Here is a 19,019-nt window from a genome sequence, read left to right as displayed (position 1 = left end):
GTCGCACCAAGACACCAACGAGTATATCTGAGATACAGGATGTAAACTGCAGTATTCATCCGCCGGGCGCTCTTATCGGCCCGACACAAAGTGCAGCCGTCGGCTTATCCGGCATCTGGGCTGGTTTCCCGCGCCGCCCGCCAGCTGTCGCCTCAGACATGTGCCTCATGAAAGGACCGCGCGGAGGACCCACGAGGCCCGATAAGGAAGCAGCTCCGTTCCGCACAAAGGCGCCATTCAGGAGCCATAAACTGCTGCAAAGGGAAGGCCGGGCAAAGTCAACAAAACCCATCTGCGAGTTTTATTAATAACAAGCTCGGTTAGCGATACATTATCAATGCTACAGTGCATGACAACTAGGAAGGCGGGAAAACTGTACACGTGAGCCTCGTTACGACATACATATAAAAAAATCTCATATATAATTTATTTGGAATAAAAGCTTCTTTTCCTTTCTGCGAAAACCTTTCAAATGTCACTCTAGCATCCAGCCGGTGTGAAATGCTCAGGGAATTTTCTTACACACCGCCTCACATTCCTATTCCAGCAAAAAGCTGGCTTTCCATTTTTTTTTTTAACTGTAAGTGCTGTCGTTGTAAAGTCATTCATTTCGGCAAGTTAAAAAAACAGTAAGAATTGTCTTTGAGTGAGGGTGAAGTGCCTCGGGGGCAGAGACGATGTAAAAGCGCTTCCCCGTGATGGGGCTGCAGCACGGTCCCAGCGGAGCCAGTAGCAGAGGTAACCAGGGCCTCCCTGTCCATCATCACAGGATCAGTCTCTGGTTGATTATTTTTCTGTTTATTTCTGCCAGTGCCACTGAAAACACAAAAGCCTTCTCGTCGGAAAGGGTTGCGTACATATCCACTTCCTTTTCTTGCTTTTCTGTAGAAATAAAAAAAAGATAAAAAAGGTCGTTAACAGGCTACGTCAGGGAGAGGGACAAAAACAAGAGGAGGCAGGCAAGCTTTGTTCTAGCAAGCGAGCAAATGAGTGTCAATAATGCCAATTAAGGTACAGTTGCTGGCTCAACGCGCGTTGTAAATTCACAATAGGTATTTCACAACCAGAGAGCTCACTCGGTCTGTCAAGTGAGACTTGAAATAAGCAAATATTATCCAAAAAAGAGGCAAATTGAGCTATCTGCATTTTACTCTTCAATGTATTCATTAATAATTGGAGGCAAGCCAGTATATACGGAATTAAAACAGTTCTGTTTACTCAGTCCTACATCTCGAACAGTCCCCACCAATAGGCATTCTAGAAAGTTGCTCTACTTGATGACCATTGCTTGGGTTTCGAGACTTCTTGTGGCATCTTTCACCAAATGGCCCTTTTAAGACATTAGAAAGAGGGCCTCCTCTTAAGTGTGTCTTGGAAGGGATCAGAATGTGGCTAATTAGATCATATCTACATCTTTTTATAGTGCACAACACCATGCACAACCTCCTTTGGTATGCAGATAATCTAGACAGTTATTGTGAAATGTAAATGCAAGCTAGTCCGGGGACGGCAAACCAGTTATCTTCCTGGAAACTTAAAAAAAAAGAGAAAACATTATGGTCAACCTACTGGAGAGCAGCCAAGTGAATTTGGTTGCACCCAAAGTGTAGGATATATATATATATATATATATATATTCACTGAAAAAACCACAGGTTTCACACCAGTTATAGTTAGGAATTAGCATTTAAAAAACCTTTGAAATTCACTGAAAAAACCATAGGTTTCACACCAGTTATAGTTAGGAATTAGCATTTAAAAAACCTATTAAATTCACTGACAAAACCAGTTATAGTTAGCTGGAAATTTTACTGATATTAAACCAATGAAATTCCACGTTATAGTTAGTTGGACTCACTATAACTTGCGCGTGCAATGCACTGCTGATGACGTCACATATTACATCACTCATGACATGGTCAGTGACATCACTCATGACATCACTGATGACACCATCCAGTGAATATGTGTCTTTCTGAAAAATAAATATTAGTGAGTAATGTTTAAATATTTAAATATATATATTATTGTTTCACTTTGTGTATAAGTGGCTACATGTGTTGGTAAGTAGCTACATGCGTATGTATATGGGTTATTAGATGTTTCTCTTAGTATCAGTATGAGTGTCTATATGGTTTGGTGGGGGTATTACTTAGCACATAGATGCATGAGTGACTGACTCGCTGTTTGTATGTGTTTTGAAGACAGCATATGTGCAGGACTGTATGGATGGATGAGTGTGTATATGTGTTTGTTAGTGAGTGAATGACTGTCTCACTAGTGTCTTTATCAGTAACTACATATGTTTTAATCTAGTATATGTGAATATTGATGTATATAAGTGAGTATATGTGAGAGTAAGAGATTGTAAGAGTTCCTGTTTAAATAAGTATGTGTTTCTATAAGTGATTGTTTAAGAGAATAAATATGTGTAATTTTCAATACAAGTAAGGTGGAAGTGTGTGTATAACTCTATATTCAAATAAATGGATGTTCAATAGTTTATTTGCACGTGTGAGTATGTGTGTGAGTAACTTTTGGATGACTGTCGGTGTGTAACAGGATGTATAGGTGTATCACTTCATATGATAAGTGAGTATATGTATGAGTGACTATATAGAACTGTTGGTGAATGACTGGATGTGCATATAGATGGTGGAATTACTGAATTGCTTGTTGTAACTGATATGGGTATCTCCATTTTTTTTTAAATTTCAGTTTCTATTTTTGAATATGTGTTTCAAGGGTTACATTACAGTGAAAGGAGGTCTGTCACTATGTCACAAGGATGGTGTCATCAGTGATGTCATGAGTGATGTCACTGACCATGTCATGAGTGATGTAATATGTGACGTCATCAGCAGTGCATTGCACGCGCAAGTTATAGTGAGTCCAACTAACTATAACGTGGAATTTCATTGGTTTAATATCAGTAAAATTTCCAGCTAACTATAACTGGTTTTGTCAGTGAATTTAATAGGTTTTTTAAATGCTAATTCCTAACTATAACTGGTGTGAAACCTATGGTTTTTTCAGTGAATTTCAAAGGTTTTTTAAATGCTAATTCCTAACTATAACTGGTGTGAAACCTGTGGTTTTTTCAGTGAATTTCAAAGGTTTTTTTAATGCTAATTCCTAACTATATAAGACCTGAAAGCCCACCAGGAATCTCCAGTATGCGCCAGGGGACTGCATTGCAGAGAGGTGTAATGAAGCCACAACCCTTTTTACACCTCTCTGCAACGCAGCCCCCGTGCATGTTTGAAGAGGGGAAACTAATTCCCCTTGCATACTGGGGGCCCCTGGGGGCCTATTAGCCCACCTGGAACCTCCAGTATGCGCCAGGGGCTGCATTGCAGAGGTGTAATGAGACTATGCCCCTTGTTACACCTCTCTGCAACGCAGCCCACTGCCGCGTTTGCAGAGGGGGAACTAATTCCCCTTGCATACTGGGGGTCCCTGGGGTCAACTAGTCCACCAGGAGCCTCCAGTATGCGCGAGGGAGCTGCATTGCAGAGAAGTGTAATGAGGCCACACCCTTGTTACACCTCTCTGCAATGCAGGCCACTGGCGCCTTTGCAGAGGGGGGACTAATTCCCCTTGCATACTGGGGGTCCCTGGATCATATCTGCCCAAACACCGATATTCCGAACGATTGTAAATGACTTTTCTTGAGAAACATTTGGATTTGGATTATCATGTCCTATACTTTGGAATTTTTGAAAGACTGACTTTGAGGATGCTATAAATTACTCAAGTCTGCCCGAATTGTGTGGGTAAAATTGATACCTAGTCACTTTTAATAAGAATATACTTATGTCTCGTCTAACATTTGGAAGAAATATCTAGTTATATGACAACGGGATACCGACATAACTTGAAGGAAATAAGAACGCCCTGAAGAAGTTCTGTTGTACAGAACGAAACGTTTCGGCTGGCTGTGGTACATAAACTTAAGGAAAATAAAAGCATTTGAATATACACCAAGATTCAGCGCTTCAATAAGTACTCTAAGTGATATGATTTGATTGGACTCATTGTGAAAGTGGTGCTGTGCCAAACTTTGGAATATTCTCCACTACTCTCTACTACTTACTCTCTCCCACTCTCTACTACTCACTCTCTACTGCTCTCTACTACTCACTCTACTACTTACTCTCTACTACTCTCTACTACTCAGTCTCTACTACTCACTCTCTACTACTCTCTACTACTCACTCTACTATTCACTCTACTACTCTCTACTACTCACTCTGCTACTCTCTCTACTGCTCTCTACTACTCTCTACTACTCACTCTCTACTCTCTATTACTCACTCTCTACTCTCTACCTCTCTTCCTCTCTACCTCTACACCTCTACCTCTCTACCTCTCTCTACACGCACACATATAGACATATATGCATATATATATGTGCATATGCATTTATATATATGTATGTGTATATATAAAAAAACAACTAAACATTTTTTTTTCTAATCAGCTACTTTTAAAACTGTCATTCTTTTTCCCCATGGTACACTTCCCGGTACGCTTACCGGTGCGCGTACCGGGCGCTCACCCCGCGAAAATAAAAAAAAAATTTTTTTTTTTTTTTTTTTGCCCCGTGGGGCCCTTTTATGGCCCCCACATCAAACCTAGGGGGTCAAGGGGGGTCTACTCTGCCCCCTTATGGTCATTTCCCCCCTTTGTTTTGGCCACCTCTTGTGTCTCGATCCTACCGAGACACAAGATGGCGGCCGCTCCGGACTGTTTAGAATGTTTACAGACACCCCAGAGCCAATCAGCTTTCTCCGCGCAAGTCGCGTGACGCGCCCGGTGCGCGTACCGGTGCGCTTACCGGAGCGCTGCTATAGATATATATATTTTTTTGAACCTTAATTACTCAAAATCCACTGGAGCACATATCTTGAGACATAGCAAAGGCACATCGGGCTACCAGTCCCTACAATTTTGCCAAGTTTGGTGGAAATCCATTCAGCCGTTCGGGCTAAAAGTGAAATCGACCGCCCTATGGAAATTAACATGGGGAAAACGCGTTTTGGGACCCCCCTTTTATCTCGGCCCCCGCTTGACGAATCCCCCCCAAACTTTCAGGGAAGGACCGGACCGCCATGAGACCATTTTCCTGAAAATTTCAGGCAGATTCGTCAACCGGCGCCAAAGTTATTCAAAATAGAATGTTGAGATTTAACATTGAAAATTATCCTAACTATAACTACCTACTGGCGACCGCCAGTAGGTAATATATATATATATATATATATATATACACACATACATACACACACACATATATATATACATATACATACATATATACACATATATACACATACACACACTGAGTCATGTACTAAACTAGGTGTTATTGAGTAACAAGCTGTCTAGTTATAGGCAGAGTATAATATATTTTTTTATCACATGCAAAACAGAGATTCCATGACCTACCTCAGTGAAGGTGGTTTGAGGATACAATAAGAACAAGTTACTTACCTTCGGTAACGATATATCTGTAAGAAACAGTAGTTAGTATTAGATTCCTTACCTTAGAATATCCCCAGGCGTCAGTCTGGATCCGGAAACTTTTGCGTAGCAGTACCTCTGCGCGTCGGTAGGCGTCGTCTGCAGGCGTCCCCTGCGGCTCCGCGTCCGGCGTCGTGATGACGTCGCTGGAGTATATAGACACCGCCTCCGCTCGCTGACGTCAGTTCTTTGTACACAGCTTTTCCGCGCCAGAACACGCAGAGCCATGTGAGAAACAACACTGGTGCCATTTGAAACTAGGGCCCTGAAAGGGATGTCCTTAACCCTAGGTATCAGTTCGCAGAACGGGGAGGATGGGTGGGGCGGTAAGGAATCTAATACTAACTACTGTTTCTTACAGATATATCGTTACCGAAGGTAAGTAACTTGTTCATCTGAAAGAAACAGGTTAGTATTAGATTCCTTACCTTAGAATAGATACCCCAGCAATACCAACCCCGGTGGTGGGTCTGCGAACCAATACAATCCTACACCAGAAAGTCCTGGAGGACCGAACGGCCAAAGAAGCCATCCCTCCTGACTTGACTGTCCAGGCAGTAGTGCCTCGCAAAGGTGTGCAGCGAGGCCCACGTAGCCGCCTGGCAAATGTCCTGCAAGGGGACGCCCCGGCCCAGGGCAGTAGTAGCCGCCGTGGCCCAAGTGGAATGGGCCCTCAGCCCAAAAGGAGGCTCCTTCCGAGCCAAAGAGTAGCATGCTTTGATGCAGAGAACGACCCATCGAGAGATGGTCCGTTTATGGACCGACCGCCCCTTCTTCGCACCCACGTAGCCAACAAACAGTTGGTCATCCACCCGGAACTGGCGTGTGCGATCCATATAAAATGAAAGCGCACATTTTGGGTCCAGACGATGGAGCCGCTCTTCATCCTTTGAAGGATGCGGAGGCGGGAAGAAGGGAGGGTGATGGACTACCCGATGTGAAAAGCAGAGACAACTTTGGGCAGGAAAGAAGGTCTAGTTCTCAGAACCACCTTGTCTGGATGAATGGACAGGAAGGGAGGTTTGACAGAAAGAGCCTGGAGCTCACTCACTCTCCTGACAGAGGTGATGGCAACCAGGAAAGCCGTCTTTAAAGTCAGGAGACGGAGAGGACAGGAATGAAGTGGCTCAAAGGGAGCACACATCAAGAAGGTCAGAACTAGGTTCAAGTCCCACTGAGGCATCACAAACAGAACAGGCGGATACATGTGTGTGATGCCCTTCAAGAATCTCGTTATAACAGGGGACTTGAACAAAGAAGGCTGATCAGGAAGCCTTAGAAAGGCTGAAAGGGCCGAAAGGTAGCCCTTGATAGTGCCCAGAGCAGAGCCCTGCTGGGCAAGAGAGAGAAGAAAAAGAAGAACCTCGGAAAGAGGGGCAGAAAGAGGGTCCACAGCCTTTGCTGTGCACCATGCCACAAATCTGTTCCACCGACAGGCGTATACCGACTTTGTGGAGGGACGCCTGCCTGCCAGAATCACATCACAGACTTCAGGAGGCAAGTCAAATGGCCTCAACTGTCGCCGCTCAATCTCCAAGCATGGAGGTGGAGACTGGACAGGTTCGGGTGGAGGACCGTCCCCTGCTGCTGCGACAGAAGGTCCTCCTGAAGGGGCAGGCGGATCGGGGGACCGACTGACATGCTGAGGAGCTCGGGATACCAGTACCTTCGAGCCCAGTCCGGAGCCACAAGGATAACTTGGGCCCGGTCGCGCCTGATCTTCTTCAGCACTCTGGGCAGAAGTGGTATAGGCGGAAAGGCGTATAACAGACCGCAACTCCACTCGCGCCGAAAGGCATCGCCGTGCAAGTGCCGTCTTGGAAACTCAAACGCGCAGAACTGATGACATTGCGCGTTCTCTTCTGTGGCGAATAGATCTAACCAAGGCTCTCCCCATTGCAGAAAGAGGCCTTGCGCCACGTCCGAGTTCAGACGCCATTCGTGATCCATTGAGCACCGACGGCTGAGTTCGTCCGCCCAGGCGTTCAGAGAACCTGCCAGGTGTTGAACCGTCAGAGTCACGCCCCGACGTTCCAGCCATTGCCAGAGACGCAGAGCCTCCTGGCAAAGGGTCCACGACCCCACCCCGCCCTGCTTGTTGCAGTACCACATGGCGGTGGTGTTGTCCGTGAACACCTGCACTACACTCCCGTTGACAAAGGGGAAGAATGCCTTCAGTGCTAGACGAATCGCCCGTAGCTCCAACAGGTTGATATGGAGCCGGGACTCCGCCGGAGACCAGATGCCTCTGATCTCCGCCTCTCCCAAGTGGCCTCCCCAGCCCTGGAGGGACACGTCCGTCACGACAACGTGCTCCGGTTGGGGAAGGGAGAGGGATCTGCCTCTGACCCAATCGCGGTCCGTAAGCCACCACTGCAGTTGTCTCGCAGTGCCCTCCGAGATCAAGACGTGGTCAGACAAGTTGCCCTGATGCTGGGCCCACTGAAACTTCAGGTCCCACTGCAGAGCCCGCATCCGCCACCGGGCGTGATGCACCAGAAGGATGCAGGAAGCCATCAGCCCCAGCAGCCGCAGCGTCAACCTGACCGAAACCCGGGATAGCGGCTGAAAGATGGGAATCAAAGCCTGTATATCCCAGACTCGCCGTTCCGGAGGATAAACCCGAAACTGCGCCGAGTCCAGAACCGCTCCGATGAAAAGGAGCTTTTGAGAGGGACACAGGTGTGATTTCGGCACATTGATGGAGAACCCCAACTCGTGCAAGAGGTCTGCCGTCATCTGAAGGTGGTGGACGACTGTCTGGGGCGTGCCCGCCTTCAACAACCAGTCGTCTAGGTAGGGGAAGACTGAAACCCCTAACCTGCGCAGATGGGCTGCGACCACTGCCATCACCTTTGTGAACACCCGTGGGGCGCTGGTAAGGCCGAAGGGGAGCACGATAAACTATAAGTGCTCCTGGCCTACCGTGAACCGCAGGTAACGCCGGTGGGCCGGCAGGACGGGGATGTGAAAATACGCATCCTGCAAGTCCAACGCTACCATTCAGTCTTGCGGGTCTAGAGCAGCCAAGACCTGAGCTAATGTCAACATCTTGAACTTCTCCTTCCGGAGGAAGCCGTTGACGTTCCGTAGATCCAAGATAGGACGTAGGCCCCCTTTGTCCTTCTTGGGCACCAGAAAGTAGTGGGAATAGCAACCACGCCCTACTTCTGGCCCAGGAACCCGCTTGATGGCCCCCTTGGCCAAGAAGGCCGTAACTTCCTCCTGCAGACGTGACAAGTGGTCCCCCGACACACGGTGGTTCTGCGGTGGCATGGCTGGAGGAGTGGTCTCGAAGGGGAGGGAGTAGCCCCTTCGGACAAGTTGCAGCACCCACCTGTCCGATGTGATTGCGCGCCAGCGGGCGTGGTGATGGCGAACCCTGCCGCCCACTGGCGTCACATGGGCATGAAAGCACGGGATTTGGAGGCTGATGCTGCGGGGGGAGGTGTGGCCTGACCCCGCCGTTGACCCCGACCGCCTCCACGGCGGTTTCCACGGCCGCCACCACGTTGGTAAGATTGTTGCGGCGCATGGCTGGCAGCACGTGTGGGGACGCCCCTTCCTTGGCCACGAAAGGAGCGAAACGAACCCGTTTGCTGGCGCTGGGTTGAGAGACCCAAGGACTTGGCCGTGACCCTGGAGTCCTTGAAGCGTTCCAGCGCGTGGTCCGCCTTGTCACCAAACAGGCGACAGCCATCAAATGGCATGTCCATCAAGGCATTCTGGACATCTGCCGAAAAGTTGGCGGATTTCAGCCAGGCGTGGCGACGAATCGCCACCGTCGTGGACATCGCTCTGCCCAGCGAGTCAGTCGTATCAAGACCACACCGTATGGAATATTTTGCTGCGTCTCGGCCCTCAGCCACAGCCTTGCCGAGCTTCGCCCGCACCTCCATGGGGCATTCAGGCAGCAGTTCCGCGACCGTATCCCACACAGAGTGGGTGTAGCGGCCCAAGAGGCAAGCGGTGTTGCAAGACCGCAGTCCCAAACTCAGGGACGAGAAGACCTTCTTGCCATACTGGTCGTACCTCTTAGATTCCCGGTCGGGCGGGGCCGACGGGAATGCGGTCTGGGAAGTCAAGGCCTGGATCACCAGACTCTCAGGGGTGGGATGGGTGGACAGGAACTTGGGGTCGTCCGGGCACGGACGGTGGCGTCTGGCCACGTTCCTATCAACAGGCGAACCTGAAGAGGGCCTGGACCACATGCCCAAAAGAACGTCCAGGAAGGCTTCGTTAAATGGCAGCAGTGGCTTCTGTGGGCATGACTGCGGTTTGAAGACCTCAGTGAGGATGTTAGGCCTCTAGGCCGCGACGGGGAGCTCAAGGTGTAAGGCCTTGGCAGCCCTCATTAACACCACTGAATAAGCAGCCCCCTCCTCCGATGCCACAGTAGGAGGCGAGACAAAGCCAGGGTTAGGAGAGTCGTCCAGACCACTGGCATCACCCAAATCACCTGTCCAGTCCACGTCGTACTGACACTCACGTGACAGAGGGTCCTCAGACCCCTCCCAACCCTCTCCGTACTCTACATCATCTCCATATTCGGAGTCAACAATGTAGACCGGCTCCTCGGGGTTCACAGGCCCCATCGGCGTCGAGCGACGCCGGTCCGACTCCGCGTCCGGATTCGGGGAGGGCATGGGGACTATGCCGTCCGGAGCCGGCGCCGGAGAACCGGCGCCGCGCGGGGACGGCGTCGGGGGTAACCCCAATGGAATCGGCGGCGGAGAGGCCGGTAGACCAGGCGGCGGAGAGGCCGGTAGACCAGCCGGCGTCGACCCCGAAGGCCCCTGCGGCGCCGGGGTCGGAGCCGTCGGCGGCACCGGGGCCAGAGCACCCGATGGGGTCGAGGCAGGGACACCCGAACCGCTAGGGCCCCCGGACGGTAGCACTGGGCCCGAAGGCGCCGTAGGCCCCGTCGGAGGAGTGAGCGCCCTCATGGCCATGAGGAACGCCTCAATCTCCTTGTGCGTCGCGCCTAGCCCAGGGACCGGAGGGTATGGAGCAGGCCGCGCCGGCGACTCTCGCGGAGCCGCAGGGTTGGGGTCACCCGAACCCCCGGCCGCGTCTGGGGGGGGGGGGGAAGTCGGAGGTACGATGACGACGCCCCGACTTCTTGTGCTTCCTACCTGAGGAACCAGACGAATGGTGACGACTTCCGGAGCGCTCGGCACGGCTCCGCGACCGCTCCCTGGACCTCCGGCCGGACCGGGACCGCTCTCGACGCGGGTTGACACCCGGAGCTCGAGCAGCTTGCGGGACCGCTCCCGTCTAGCCTTATTTGTCAAGGCCCGGCAATCGACGCAGGCGTCCATGTCGTGGTCGGGGCCCAGGCACAGGAGGCAGAGTCGGTGATGGTCCGTGACCGACATCGTACGGTCACAACCGTCACAATTCTTGAAACCGGGTATCCTACCGGCACCAAAAAGTATAAAGAAATTTACAAAACTTGGTCAAAAGACCGGAGTACTGCTCTTCGGATCTGCGCTTACTGGCGCGGAAAAAAGAAGAACTGACGTCAGCGCGCGGAGGCGGCGTCTATATACTCCAGCGACGTCATCACGGCGCACGACGCCGACGCCGGACGCGGAGCCGCAGGGGACGCTTGCAGACGACGCCTACCGACGCGCAGGGGTACTGCTACGCAAAAGTTTCCGGATCCAGACTGACGCATGGGGATATTCTAAGGTAAGGAATCGAATACTAACCTGTTTCTTTCAGATTTACACATATCTAGATTGCTCTCTACAGAAATTTTCGCTGAAAACAAGACTGACTTTAGTAGGAGAGCTCACCAATAAATTATCACAGCGGAGCGTTAACTCCTTTTAAAAAGACGGACAAATATGAAAATCCAAAAATTTACCAAAGCGATACATATTCCTGAACTCCCTAGTTTAAAAAGTAAAACTGTGCTGTTTAACCAAAAAAAAAAAAAAAAGGGGCGAAGGGTACAGACTCAACACACCAGAAAACACTAAAAGATGTTAAAATGTATAAAGGAATTCTAAATAAGAGCAGTACGCCAACCTTCCACTAAGGAGCTATTAAATATTCAATATTCTAAATAAGGTTGAAAACCCGAGTAAGAGGTCAACCAAGCCTCTGTAGCGTAATACAGTACAAATCTAAAAGTTCACGACTAAAAGACCAGGTAAAGAATCTCACCAAATATGCATCTTAACAAGAATTAAACAGATCTTTAGCCTGAAAAGTTAAAGGCCATCTCTGAAGTAGCGAAGGAGTGACTGGGGTTTTATGCGGATAAATGAATGTTTTTGCAAGTGGCGCCTAGATGGTTTGGGGCCATGCTTCATTCTGGCTTCTAAGCTTCTCGATGGCTCATTATCCTATGGAGCTAGATTTGAAAGGTATCGGCCCGATTATTAGTGTTGCCAGTTCTTTTTAAATCTGGATTCACAGTGAATCTAAGTGGGCATTAACTCCACCCACAGGAGTATTTCTCTCACACCTCATGCGGTTTGGTGCATATTTCGGTCTTTTATGGAGTGCTATTTTACATCTTAAAAGTACACGGATCTGCGTACATTAAATGTTTCATATATTATGCACTGTAGTTTTGCAATGAGCTTGCTGCGGGGGTGGGGGGGAAGGGGGGGGGGGCAGAATAAAATCTAGTTTCAAACTCAAGCACTTGCAAAGCCAAAAGGTCTGTCCTGCACGTTAAGGCTAAGAATTTAACCAGAAGGGGTTTTCTTATCTATTCGGATTCACATAGGGATAGCCAAGTCATAAACACACAAATGGGCAGCAAGTTCATACATGCAAAAACACAGTTTGCATCATGATCAAAAACAGGTATATATTTTCTCAAGCCCATTTTTTAAAAAAAAAGAGCTGAAAAAGACTTTTAAAAGAAGAAGCGGATCAAGTTCCCAATCGGCCATGTATGTGAGGAGCTCTGGGATGGGCTCCAACTTCGGATTCCAGACCAATGAATGATCTGCACCACGAGAGTGATACCCAGTAACAGAATCAATCAAAATCAATGAACCTCCTTGGACTCGCTGCCTTTTTGCCAGCACCGTATTAAAGATGCGGGCAAAGTTCTCACTCCTTTGAATGACGCCATGCTCCCATGTAACTTGTGACCCCCCCCCCCCACCCTCTCCCTCCCCCAGCACAAATTGTGTCAGTGCATTTTGTATTATAGAAGACGTAGTACATGTATCTGCAGCCCTTTCTAGGCAAGAACGGATGAAAATGCCAAATGGGCCCGGGGCACTTAGTGTAATATGATCCCAGGAGCCGCATTAGAGAGGAGGTGCGCTATCCTACTATGCACCACGATGCACTCTTGGGTGTGTGAGCAAGGCACTGACCGGAACAATGTGTTCCATCTCAGTACGTTTGCTGTTCACAGTGCAGCCACAAACTCATCTGCACTGTAAACCATGCATTATAGAAAGAGGGCCCATCAGTTGGAAGTAGTCAGTCTTACACTGCAGGCACCACTCCGACTGCACTTTTAAAGTGCAGCCAGGGTTCCTCCACAGACCTGTGGGCCACTCAGTCAGGGACGACCCTTCGAAGTATGCAACTGGAAGGTGGGGCGTATGGGCAGGGTTGGCAACCTTATTGTGCGCCATCTCCATGAGGCGCGCAGTCTGTGGACCTGCTTACAGCCCTTTTGCCTCTGCACCCAGGCCTGTAATATCACACCGGCTTAACGATAAAGAATACCCTCATCTGCACGGGGCAATCAGGGCTCCTTGAGATTGCGCCAATACATATTTAACGTAATCCAGGTTATCAAAAGGGGTTACTCAAGTGCCTGCACCCACTTCTGTAGTGCCATATTGCTCTGCAGGTATACATGCCCGTTGTGCCCATGGGGCTCTCTGAACACTACGACTCAAGATGTACCAATAAATGTCTGACAAAATTGTCCTGGATCATCTGTATTTAACAAGTTATCATTTTCCCTTCCGCCAGTCCTTACCTGCTATCTGTGATCTTTAGTTAGCACTTGGACTGTCATTTATGTGCGAATTTTAGAGGAAGGGAATACCACTGACCAATAACACGCTATACACTAAAGCTACACCAGCAACCCATCTTCAGACCAGGAGCATCCTAGGTAGGTCAAGCCCCTGCTGCACTCGGATTGGTACAGAACAAAAAAGGTAAGAATCTCTTGCAGACAGTCCATCAAGGCTAAAACAAGCAACCCTCCCACGCAGCACTATACAGCACAGCTAGAGCAGGCATTCCTTCTTTACAGTGCATCATGGCTAGCTCAACATCTTTCTTCAAAGCAAGGAGGGAAGCTAAGAGAAGGATCCCACTGAAAATAAATTAGCACAGCAGGACATGGGCAAAGGAACTCCTGAAAAGACTGGTACAGAAAAACTCGGCGTTCAGATGGTTCATAATCTATGCCATTCCATCATTATCCTCTCTGCAGAGAGGGCCATACAAATAGAGCAACCAATGACGGCGGTGGTTTTGAAAACCCATGTTTCCCAAGCAAATAACACTACACTGAGACCACTAATTGAATTCTCAAACCACTGAGCAAATAAACCAAATGACAATCTTAGAATTTCATGTATTGCATTTCTCATCAGGCATATCTACGCTCAATATTTCTCACAACAAACCTACTTAGACAAAATGCCCTTGCCAGCCAACAGGTCCGCCCCACTCTTTCCAAACTGCTACTCAATAACAATTTTTCCTGATCTATGCATGTCTCTGCCATACTCCGGAGTCTACTGAACAATGAACTAATCCTGTCCAGCATGAGGCAGCTGTGCAAGTATACTACTACTGTCGTCTAGAATTGCCAAGTGCCTTCTCCGTGCAGTTTTCAAGATCGCATTAGTCCACCATACTAGAAAGCGTGGCATGTTCCAAGACAAAAGAGATGTCTGGAACATAACGTGGACTGCCCTGTGTACAATTACAGCAAGACTCACTCCGAGATTCAAGTCACTCTACAGGAAAGAGGTCACCTCTACCAGATGTAAAGCAGCTAAAACAGATCCATCATGTATGGGACTTATTATGCGGCATGGCAGGGGTAGGTCAAGTCAGTGAGGGCTTTAAATAGCAATTCAAAATCGGTTTAATTATTTGTAGGGCTTCCACAATGCGCACACTCACTTGGCTGGTCTCCTAGCACTGTACAACACAATGAGGCGATAAGGCAAAAAGAAAACAGTGGCACAAATAAAACATCTGAGGTATGCAAAGCAGCCAAGTGGAAAAATACCATCGGAGTACACAGTGTAATCTTTTTTAAGCAAAGTAGCAGAACGCGGTTTTTAAATATTGAAAAGTGCACACCAGACTTCCGCATTACAGAAAATCTCCAATGTCGACTGTTGGGGAACAGACAACTCACTCACCAGCACGAATGCATAGTTTCTTGGTAAAAAGCACCTGGATAACCAGTGCAAATGGCGTGCAACATAGGGTCTTTTAAAAGTCACGCCCATCTTAATTTAACAGGGTCATGAAATCGGGAGCTTTGGAAATTCTTGTTCTACCCAGATTCAAATACAACAACTTTGAATAAAGGACAGGGATGGGGTATTTGCGAACGGTTTACATAACGCAGCCGTTTAAAATCATAAACGTATTTTACATGGATAGGAGCGACTTCTCAGTAGGTGTGTGAGGGGAGCGTGGCAGGAACAACAGACGACCTCATTACCAAAAATCTTTCCAGTGTCATGTTCTTTATTTTCGGCTTTTGGCAGTTCACATTAACGCAACCCAAAAAAGCGCAGTGACAGGAAGGACCTCTCGAGGGTCAGTGCAACCATAACGTCATCCAAAGCTTGTCCGGACTTCGGGACCTACCTCAGGGAAGGGGGGCCCTTCGGTAGGTGCGGACAGTGCAGTTCCTGCTACAGTGCAGTGGCCCGCCCCTCAATGTAAACAGGGGCCATGTCACAGGAGATGCAGTCTCCGGTTGCTCCTTCTAGTGGAGTGTTCCCTAAACCATCACTCTTCGCCCCCCCCAATTAGAGGGCACTCTAGGAGATGGGAGTAGGCGAGAGGATGTGTCATACACACCCAACTTTTTGCCACTTAGGGGCTTCAATAAAACCGTGCATAAACCCTAGCAAACTCCCTTCCATTTCAAGGAGCCATGCTCCCATACAAACCAGGGAACCCTTCTTTGCAAATGTCCGGGTGTTACCTTTTCACGATCGTAGTTTAGTTTAATATATATATATATATATTTTTTTTTCCCCTAGAGTTTTATATAGCGCAAACTCAACCCAAAGTTATAAGGTATCAGAGAACTTTACATGGGCACCAGTTTTGTTACAGATGGACACATTAATTTTTGTTAGGCACGGGGAGATTACGTGATTTGCCCAGAATCACAGGGTGTTAGTTGCCAAGACTCAAACCTGGTTCCCCAGCTTTGAGGTCGACCGCTCTAGCCGCAAGTCCACATCCTCTTCCCCCACTCCTGATCATAGACATGGGCTGTGCATATGCTTGTGGCTCCTCTCATCTTCTGTAAACCCAAAGTGACTGGCGAGAACAGCTTTCCTGCTCTCCAGGCCAACATATAAGAACATGACCATAGTCTGGATCTTCGGCCTCAAACACGGTTACACTGAATGAGTTAATTTTCGCATGTATGTTTTGCTGACCACATGGTGTTTACTAGGTGTCATATTCCTCGTGCATTTCCTGCTAAGGCCTTAACCTTGCTCAAGTGCCTTGCGTTTTATTTGTTTTTACATGGTGGAGATGAAGCCCCAAGGACTTCAGTCAAGAGGCCCAGTTGGAATACTTCCTTCCCCAAGCCCTAGTGACATTTTGTTTTGGAGGACAGATCTTTGTGTGTTCTGTTAGAGTTTGGGGGAGGGGGTTTATGTTGGAGGAAAGGGATCACCCTCCCTTCTCATTATTTCGGAGGAAGAGCAGGATTGAAGTAATATCTTTGAGACCCGTTACTCAACGGTATATAACTTCATCAGCAAACTTGTTTTCAGAACAGGATTCATTAAGGCCTTAAGCGCAAGCCATCCATTAAATACCATCACAGAGACATGGTCTCCGGCCCCAAAGTTTCCGGCACAGAAATAAAAGGATAAACCAAGGCAATGCTCAGCACACCAGAGAAAGAGAGAAAAAAAAACAATCATTAGGGACTTCAGTACGGATGCAGACACCTTTTACAAACTTACAGAATTAGCCTTTGTCAATTTAATGTTCCACTGAGTCACTACGGATGCACTAACTACCATCATACAGCATGCACCACAAGGTAAGCCACTTTCTGCACCCGAACCACTTGTTTCATGGAAGGAAGGTGTATAAGGATAACAGGGATTGATAAACAAGAAAATATCTGCAAGCTACCATTATGAATCCATGACCAACTCTACAGCGCTGCTCTTCAACAATCACACCTATTCGCCTTTAGTCTCCCTTTATGTTTGACTTAAGGCACCTAGAAAAAGTATTCCTTGTAAATTTTCAGACATGTTGTGTCCAGTTGAGAAAATGGAATGTTATCAGAACTGAAGCTTCAAATAAGATGGACTTGTTCTCATTTCGAAACTCGTGAAAACACACCCAATACTGGGAGATGAAAAAAAACAACCAAGAATGTAAAGAATATTGGCCTGTAAAAGGCTTGTTAACCAACGCCCCATGAAGAAATATCAAATTCCTTACCAGCAGCAGTGCAAGCAAAATACATTTCTTAAAGGCACTCCTAGTAATATTAACTAACATAGTGGTCTTTCAGAACGCGGTCATTTTTCAGATGAGAACCCAGCATGCAGAGTATCCTAGAGAACTTGTCTTCTAACAGTGTGGCTATTCCCGACACCCTCACCAGCCCCCACGAGAAGGAAGTGTTTGAAATTTTTTCACATTTATTTGAAAAATAAAAGTAAAAAACCTTTGCAACTTAAGAATAAGGAGCGAGGAGAAACCTATTTTAGAAATAAAAAAGGAAAGTATTTAAAAGGGCAGATATGGACCCTACTCAGAGTTGCTCTAGGTAAAGCCCATTAGTAGTCTGTTTTCTCAAAGTAGGACTACAATAAATATTCCTAGAATCAATATGCGGAGAACAGATTTCTAAAAACTGAGACCTATTTAGACAAACACAGGTACACACATTATCCTGAATAGACAGGCTAATCAACAATTAGAGTCAAACATAGAACAAGGTGTTAGGACAAAGACCAAGCTTAAGGCTGGAAATAAGTCCCCCCCCCCCCCCCCGCCCCCAAATTCTAATTTTATAGATTGTTCCACCACTTTCAAAGCATGACAGCCCCCTTTTAGGTCGAGCCTGGGCAGCACATATGCTGCTCTGTGAGGCATGCTGTATTGAGGTGGGGACTTGAAGCTCCGCCCACATTTTTTCACTGGCCTGTGTCATTGTCCACTGTAAACTGTGGCTGTTCATTGGTCAAAAGGCTTAGTAGTCCCTCCTCCTCATTTTGTAACCTCCCATGGAGACGCGTAGTTACATGTGTTGTTGCTCTGTAGGCTTTAAATTAAGCCTCCGATCACCATTTTCTCAAATAACTTTGTCCTGCCTGACACTCTCCCAACGTTTTTTTTTATTTTTAGGTCGCGCATTCGAGACCTCTTGTATATACTTCAGTATATACCCATTATATACTTATATGTGTATGTCCTTTGTGGGGTCTGGAGAACAGCCCTAGGACTTACTTGACTGCTTCCGCTTAGGGACTTTTTCTTCTGTTCAACTGCCTCTTTTTAACTGTCTTGCTTGAAAACGACCAGCAGGTCAGTAAAATACTAGAATTGCTTTCTGCTGAGACTTTTTAAAATTTTTCCTGGGAACTGCTTCTATTTAACTTTGACAGAAAACAACCAGCTGAGGTCAGTAAAATACCAGATTCACTTTAGCATTCACTAGATTCCAGGCCATAGAAATTATCTTCCACTAGCACCCGTAGACCATAATATTTTTTTGAATCTTGTATTTTCAGTAATATAACCACAGAAGGCCCCGATTCTATATTAAAAACAGAGCCTTGGACTATACCATTTCCTACTGAAAGGCAATATTTCTCTCCATGTGTTCCCATACCTGGCGTGTCACGCTGTTTGGTGCTTACTGTCCCTCCATGTTAAAGAACAGTAGATGTTTCAGCACCCAGGCTAATGTCCTGCATGGCTAAATACATATAAGTTTCCAAAGGCGAGACAGATTGCATTGCAAATGCTTGTTTTTTTATAGCACTCGTTTGTAATGCAATAGGTCTTGCATTTGCAAGAGTTTAAGGCATTGGCTTTGTAAATGACAATGCCTTTTATTCATCTGTTTTAAAAACACAAATAAAAGACAGTCATTTACCATGCCAACTCTCATAATTGCAAGACCTATTGCATTGCAAATGCATGTTGGTTAAATGCTGCTACAGTGGAAACTGAAACTTGTATTTTAAGTGCCTTCACATGAAAGACAGAAAGAAGACAGACATACAAGGAGATCAAGAATTAAA

At 47.3% G+C, this 19,019-nt stretch overlaps 1 protein-coding gene across 1 annotated transcript in view; it reads right to left on the bottom strand.

Moving 5' to 3' along the window:
* Positions 1 to 273: 273 nt before the first annotated feature.
* HDIP1 (HDAC and MIER1 interacting protein 1) overlaps positions 274 to 19,019 on the bottom strand; it is a gene marked incomplete at its 5' end in the record, with an annotated part of 62,720 nt that continues 43,974 nt past the window's right edge. The window contains one exon of the mRNA XM_086948330.1: positions 274 to 882. Coding sequence (XP_086804456.1) covers positions 764 to 882 — 119 coding nt within the window. The remainder of the gene's footprint in view (positions 883 to 19,019) is intronic.

This window comes from Lissotriton vulgaris, unplaced genomic scaffold (assembly GCF_964263255.1).
Source record: "Lissotriton vulgaris unplaced genomic scaffold, aLisVul1.2 SCAFFOLD_1619, whole genome shotgun sequence".
Lineage (NCBI taxonomy): Eukaryota > Metazoa > Chordata > Amphibia > Caudata > Salamandridae > Lissotriton > Lissotriton vulgaris.
Note: the sequence above shows the minus strand (reverse complement) of the source record. Positions and strands in the feature narration are given on the sequence as shown.